Genomic DNA, 7,500 nt, shown 5'->3' with positions numbered 1-7,500 from the left:
AAGTACAGCTCCCCCCGTCGCCTCCAGCATCCGCCTGCAGGTACCTGTACACCTGTCTACCTGTTTACCTGTCTACCTGTACACCTGTCTACCTGTACACCTGTCTACCTGTACACCTGTCTACTTGTACACCTGTCTACCTGTACACCTGTCTACTTGTCTACCTGTACACCTGTCTACCTGTACACCTGTCTACCTGTACACCTGTCTACTTGTCTACCTGTACACCTGTCTACCTGTACACCTGGTACACCATAGGTATGTTTACCTGTATAGGACCACAGGGATGTTTACCTGTGTAGGACCACAGGGATGTTTACCTGTGTAGGACCACAGGGATGTTTACCTGTGTAGGACCACAGGGATGTTTACCTGTGTAGGGACCACAGGGATGTTTACCTGTGTAGGACCACAGGGATGTTTACCTGTATACCTTCCCCCAGGTGCTGGACTTCCTGTTGAGGATCCGAGCAGACTGTCTTCATCGTCTGGGCGTGCCCAACAAGGACGGGCTGCTCACCTTCAGCCCCTACTGCCTCTGTGACATGGGGTGGGCCTCCACACACACACACACACCTTCAGCCCTACTGCCTCTGTGACATGGGGTGGGCCTCCACACACACACACACACCTTCGGTGTGTTTGTGTATTATATGTGTGTATCATGTGTGTGTGTATCATGTGTGTGTGCTGCAGGGACCCAGAGAAGCGCATCAGTGAGAAGAAGCCTGCAGGCTCAGTGTCGCCGCCCGCTGGCAGCCCCGCCCCCCCAGCCCCCTCAGGCTCCGCCCCCCCAGCCCCCTCAGGCCCTGCCCCCTCCATCAGGACGGCCTTCCTGCCCTACGCCCCGGCCTTCAGCGTGCTGCTGCAGTGTCTGAAGATGGTACACACACACACATATACATACACACACACACATATACACACACACACACACACACACACACACTCACACATACACACACACACATATACATACACGCTCACACATATACACACACACATATACACACACACACACATACACACACCCACACACAGCTAACCTTGCTTCTTCCAATTATTTATTTTGTCTCCTCGTGTGTGTGTGTGTGTTGGTGTTAACGTGTGTGTGTGTGTACATATGTGTGTGTGTGTACATATGTGTGTGTGTGTGTACATATGTGTGTTGTGTGTGTTGGTGTTAACGTGTGTGTGTGTGTGTGTATACATATGTGTGTGTGTGTGTGTTAACGTGTGTATGTGTGTTTGTGTTACGTGTGTGTGTGCTCCCAGGAGACAGACTGGAAGGTTCTGAAGCTGGTTCTGGACAGGCTGCCCTGGACCCTGCAGTACAAAGTCCTGCTACTCACCTCCCACTGCAGTCTGGACCTGCTGTGCTCCACGCTCTGCAACATGGTTCGGCTGTAGCTTACTTGAAACATACTATTGGTTGACAAGTTAATCAGAACAATAACAACATAATAATGTGTTAATTTACCAGATGCTTTTATTGAAAGCAACGTACAGGGTGACATGTGAACCTGCGACCTGGGAGTCAAATGCAGATCACCCACCAGCTGACATGATTGCACGCGTGATGAACACAGCTTTAAAAAAAAAAAATCTCTATGCAGGAAAAACCCTGCACACATGACTGATGTTGAGAATGCTAGATGTTTACAGTAAATGGGATCCTCAATGTTGGTTTCTTCCACTTCAATGTGGGCGTGTGGGTGTGCAGGTGACGGACCGCCTGATCTCAGACCGCCTGAAGAGGGTTCCAGAAGGTTTCAGCAGGACGGACATCCAGACAGCTGTAGTCCCCGTCCTCACTGCCCTCACCTCCTACCACACCTACCTGGACCAGAGCAGACAGGTACACATATATGTATATATATATACACACACACACATGCAGACACACACATACACACACACACACACAGATGACTGTAATAAGGCCTTTCAAATGTCTTCCTCTTCCCTCGCCTTCTCTCTCCTCTCCCCCTCTCCTTCCTCCCTTCTCTCTCTCCTCTCCCCCTCTCCTTCCTCCCTTCTCTCTCTCCTCTCCCCCTCTCCTTCCTCCCTTCTCTCTCTCCTCTCCCCCTCTCCTTCCTCCCTTCTCTCTCTCCTCTCCCCCTCTCCTTCCTCCCTTCTCTCCCTCCTCTCCCCCTCTCCTACCTCCCTTCTCTCTCCCTCCTCTCCCCCTCTCCTACCTCCCTTCTCTCTCCCTCCTCTCCCCCTCTCCTTCCTCCCTTCTCTCTCTCCTCTCCCCCTCTCCTTCCTCCCTTCTCTCTCTCTCCTCCCCCTCTCCTTCCTCCCTTCTCTCTCTCTCCTCCCCCCCCCCCCCCCACAGAGAGAGCTGGTCCAGTGTCTGGAGGCGGGCCTAATCTACCGCTGCGCCAAGCAGTGTGTGGTTGCCTTGACGATGTGCACCGTGGAGATGCCCGACATCATGATCAAGCTCCTCCCCCTCCTCATCGTCAAGCTCACCCATATTTCGGCAACTGTCGCCATGGCGTCCCCCATGCTGGAGTTTCTGTCTAGTAAGATCACACCCGATGTCATCATTCGCAGATATAAACAAATAAATCTAAGTAAAACTGATACATATTTGTACTCTGAAGTAATTTAAAAGCTAAGTTCTGAGGTGTTATTATGACTGCTCTACAGTCTTGGAGGTGGGTAGCCTGCCTATGTTAGTGGCCAGCACAAACCCTCACGGTTTGTGCTGGCCTCGTGGCGCGCTCTGATGATGTCACTCCTGTGTTAGTGGTGAGGGTTTGTGCTGGTCGCGTGGCGCGCTCTGATGATGTCACTCCTGCTTCCTGTTCGCAGCGCTGGTGCGTCTGCCTCACCTGTACGCTAACTTTGTGGCGGAGCAGTACGTCAGTGTGTTCGCCATCTCCCTGCCCTACACCAACCCCTCCAAGTGAGACCACACACACACACATCTCCCTGCCCTACACCAACCCCTCCAAGTGAGACCACACACACACACATCTCCCTGCCCTACACCAACCCCTCCAAGTGAGACCACACACACACACACATCTCCCTGCCCTACACCAACCCCTCCAAGTGAGACCACACACACACACACATCTCCCTGCCCTACACCAACCCCTCCAAGTGAGACCACACACACACACACATCTCCCTGCCCTACACCAACCCCTCCAAGTGAGACCACACACACACACACATCTCCCTGCCCTACACCAACCCCTCCAAGTGAGACCACACACACATCTCCCTGCCCTACACCAACCCCTCCAAGTGAGACCACACACACACACACATCTCCCTGCCCTACACCAACCCCTCCAAGTGAGACCACACACACATCTCCCTGCCCTACACCAACCCCTCCAAGTGAGACCACACACACACACACATCTCCCTGCCCTACACCAACCCCTCCAAGTGAGACCACACACACATCTCCCTGCCCTACACCAACCCCTCCAAGTGAGACCACACACACACACACATCTCCCTGCCCTACACCAACCCCTCCAAGTGAGACCACACACACATCTCCCTGCCCTACACCAACCCCTCCAAGTGAGACCACACACACACACACATCTCCCTGCCCTACACCAACCCCTCCAAGTGAGACCACACACACACACACATCTCCCTGCCCTACACCAACCCCTCCAAGTGAGACCACACACACATCTCCCTGCCCTACACCAACCCCTCCAAGTGAGACCACACACACACACACATCTCCCTGCCCTACACCAACCCCTCCAAGTGAGACCACACACACATCTCCCTGCCCTACACCAACCCCTCCAAGTGAGACCACACACACACACACATCTCCCTGCCCTACACCAACCCCTCCAAGTGAGACCACACACACATCTCCCTGCCCTACACCAACCCCTCCAAGTGAGACCACACACACACACACATCTCCCTGCCCTACACCAACCCCTCCAAGTGAGACCACACACACATCTCCCTGCCCTACACCAACCCCTCCAAGTGAGACCACACACACACACACATCTCCCTGCCCTACACCAACCCCTCCAAGTGAGACCACACACACACATCTCCCTGCCCTACACCAACCCCTCCAAGTGAGACCACACACACACACACATCTCCCTGCCCTACACCAACCCCTACAAGTGAGACCACACACACACACTGCTCTATAACCCTGTTTAAAAATGACCTTTCAACTCGTTGAAATGACCCCCCCCCCACAGGTTTAATCAGTACATCGTGTCGCTGGCGCACCATGTGATCGCCATGTGGTTCATCCGCTGCCGGCTCCCCTTCAGGAAGGACTTCGTTCAGTACATCACCAAGGTGTGTAGGTGTGTGTGTGTTTGTAGGTGTGTGTGCGTGGTAGTAAGTGGCAGACGTTGTAACTTGTAAATCCCCCCTCTCTCTCTCTCTCTCTCTCTCTCTCTCTCCCTCTATCCCTCTATCCCTCTGTCTCTCTCTCCCCTTATCCCTCTCTCTCTCTCTCCCTCTATCCCTCTATCCCTCTGTCTCTCTCTCCCCTTATCCCTCTCTCTCTCCCTCTATCTATCTCTCTCCAGGGCCTGCGCTCCAACGCCTTGCTGCCGTTTGATGACACACACGAGCAGGGCAACTTCAGAGCCCGAAGCACCAGCCTGAACGAGAGGCCCAAGAGGTACACACACACACATACACACACACACACACACACACACACAGTACACACACACACACACAGTCAGTACACAGTCACACACCCCTACACACACAGGCAGGTCACACACACACATGCTCACAGGCATAACACTCACACACACTCACGGTGCTACTGTGCAGGACGATTGTTGGTGTCACGGTAACGGGAGGACACAGCATGACTGCTCTTGTTGTTGCTATGATTTTTCGCAGGTTGCCATGGTGATAATTTATCTGTTTTTTTTTACTTGTTAAGTTGTTTGTTTATTTGCTAGGTTGTTGTGTTGTTGTAGACAGATCCCTCACACACATTGCTACACAACCTACTAGTCTCTCTCCCTCTCTCTCTCTCTCTCTCTCTCTCTCTCTCTCTCTCTCTCTCTCTCTCTCTCTCTCTCTCTCTCTCTCTCTCTCTCTCTCTCTCTGACACACACACACACACACATATAAATCGGAGTTATGCAAATGTTGAACTGGTGCAAAGCAGAGATTGACTGCGAACGGTTTTAAAACCCCCTATAAAAACACACAGGACCACACCCGCGTTTCCATAGCAATGTAAGCTCCTCCCAACTCCTGACCTGGGGGATCCAATCACAACCTGAGTGGTCGAAAAAAGATGCCTCCTCAATCTGGTAGCCAATCAGCTTCATGGAGTTGGGCCTCCCCCTCTCCCCCACCCTCCTCTTCTCTCCTCTCGTTGGTTCCTTCCTCTTCTTCCCTTCCCTCCCTTGTTTTTGTCATCACTGCGCTGGAGTGTAAAAAATCACTCCTCTCATCCTCTCCTCCTCCCTTTCTCCTGGTAGAAGAAGAGAGCTGTTCACCCCCTGCCTTGTCTCCTCAACTTCCTCTTATCTATCCTGGCGTGTCGCCCTTCACTTCCTGGTTCAGTTTTAAATCTACATGGTAACGCTCCCATAGTAACGCACCATTGTAACCAGCACTCTCCCATGGTAACACTTCCTGGTAACACACATAGCGAGCTGACGTCATACTGATCTGTAATTTCATTGCCCCGCCCCCAACCCTCCATTGATTGGTCGATTCCGTAATTGGCCCCTTGTCTTTTCTCCTATGTCGTCCAGTCATGAGTCACCTTCCTTCCCTCTTTCCTTCTGTCCTTCCCTAAGCTGTAGACCACTCATTCCTTCCTTCCATCCTCTCTCCCTTCATTCCCTCCCTCCCTAGAAATCAGAACACTCATCCATAGTAGTGTGCGTCCCAATCAGTTGACATCTTGTGTTTCATCTTATAACCTGCAGTCCACGTGCACTTCCTGTATCTCACTTCCTGAATCGCAGTCATTGGCTCGCTGGCCTCCTCAGTTTCATGATGTCATCAGTTGCTTTCATCCCACCTTCCTGCCGTTCTTTCTCTGTGATTATTTTGTGAAATGCTGAAGCAGTTTGTTTACCTCCAGCAGCTTGTTGTTGTTTATTGTTATTGTTGTTGTTGTGGACAGTATATCCCTATATTTTCTTCCCCCTCCTCCCCCCTCCTCCCCCAGCGTGTTGGTCGTTTCTTCACTACTGTTAATTTTCTCCCTTTTTCTGCTTTTTTGTTTTCTTTCCTGAACTCTTCGTTTGCCCCTCCCCCCCCCCCTCCACCCCCTCCTCTGAACGTGGCGCTGTGTTGTGGGCGTGGCTTCGTGGTGGTGGCGGTGGGGGGGGGGTTGTCGTGGACGCACCTTGGATCCCTCCGTTTCCATTGGTTACGCCCTCCCCTCGATCGCCCTGCGACCCTTCACCCCTCTCCCTCCGTGTGCGGCGGCTTCCTGATGGGGGGCGAAAACTCCACCCCTTCCCCCCCACTTCCTTCCCTTACGCCCTTTAACCTTCGTCCACAACTGCCGCTCAACCCCCCACCCCCCTTGCCCCACCAACCCCCCGTTACCACGGTAACCACAGTCTGCGGGCGGCCAAAGTGGCGAGGGCGGCGGCGGTCGTAGCCAATAGCAGCTCTCCGGTTAGGGAGCTGAGGGATCTGTCGGCCATGGACGCCTTCCGCTCCCGGAGCATCTCGGTGTCCGACCACGCGGTCCGCAGGTAGAGAGAGGCAACCCGAGGCCCTTCCTGTTTCCTGTTTCCTGCTTCCTGTTTCCTGCTCCCCCCTTCCCCTCTCAGGTGGTTTGGTTTGTTTTTGGGGACGGGACAGGTGGGGGGAGGGGGGCGGGGTCGGTCGTTGTCATGGGTACCGGTGGGCGGTTGCTACGGCGAACTGACTGTTGGGGCGGGAGTTGCATGCTGGAAGAGCGTTTTTTGTTTATTTACGTTTGTTTGTTTGTTTGTTTTGGGGGGGCTGTGATCTCACCTGCACATTTTTTGTTGTTTATGCTTCAGTTTTTGTTGTTGTGTATTTGGTTGATTTCCTCTGCATGTAATTGGTGTTTTAGGAAACATCTTCCCTCCAACAGATGTTTTCTTGTTCAACGTCTCCCTTGTCGTTGTTTACTGCGTGGTGTTATCTGCTTTGTGATTGGCTGACTAACCGACAAAGGACTGAAGAAACATCCGCATGTGTCGCCGGTTATTACTGACTGACAGCCACTGCAACCAATCATTAGCTACCCTCTCTTCCTTGTGGGTGGGGACCAATGTTCGGTGGGCCAATAAGAGGGACGGATGGGTGCGCAACCTAACCCGGCTGCTTTTTGTGTCGTTTGGCTTAATTTTTGATTGACTTGGGCCATCACACGGGGGGGGGGTTATTGCACGCCTGGCTACAGTTACCGTGACAACCTGATTATGAGGTGTGTGAGAGAGTGTGTTTACAGGTGTGTGTGTGTGTTTACAGGTGTGTGTGTGTCTGAGTGTGTTTACAGGTGCGTGTGTG

General features: G+C 52.8%; 1 protein-coding gene across 1 annotated transcript in view; it reads left to right on the top strand.

Annotated features, from left to right (window-relative positions):
* tsc2 (TSC complex subunit 2) overlaps positions 1–7,500 on the top strand; it is a 17,957-nt gene that overhangs the window by 6,338 nt on the left and 4,119 nt on the right. Inside the window, 12 exon segments of the mRNA XM_062448927.1 lie at positions 1–12; positions 14–40; positions 444–550; positions 697–883; positions 1,276–1,398; positions 1,724–1,858; positions 2,339–2,528; positions 2,821–2,914; positions 4,215–4,317; positions 4,554–4,648; positions 6,576–6,713; positions 6,792–6,822. The exon segment at positions 1–12 is cut by the window's left edge and continues 84 nt beyond it. Coding sequence (XP_062304911.1) covers positions 1–12; positions 14–40; positions 444–550; positions 697–883; positions 1,276–1,398; positions 1,724–1,858; positions 2,339–2,528; positions 2,821–2,914; positions 4,215–4,317; positions 4,554–4,648; positions 6,576–6,713; positions 6,792–6,822 — 1,242 coding nt within the window.

The sequence above is a fragment of the Osmerus eperlanus genome, chromosome 22, assembly GCF_963692335.1.
Source record: "Osmerus eperlanus chromosome 22, fOsmEpe2.1, whole genome shotgun sequence".
Lineage (NCBI taxonomy): Eukaryota > Metazoa > Chordata > Actinopteri > Osmeriformes > Osmeridae > Osmerus > Osmerus eperlanus.
This window is presented reverse-complemented; position numbering and strand designations above follow the sequence as displayed.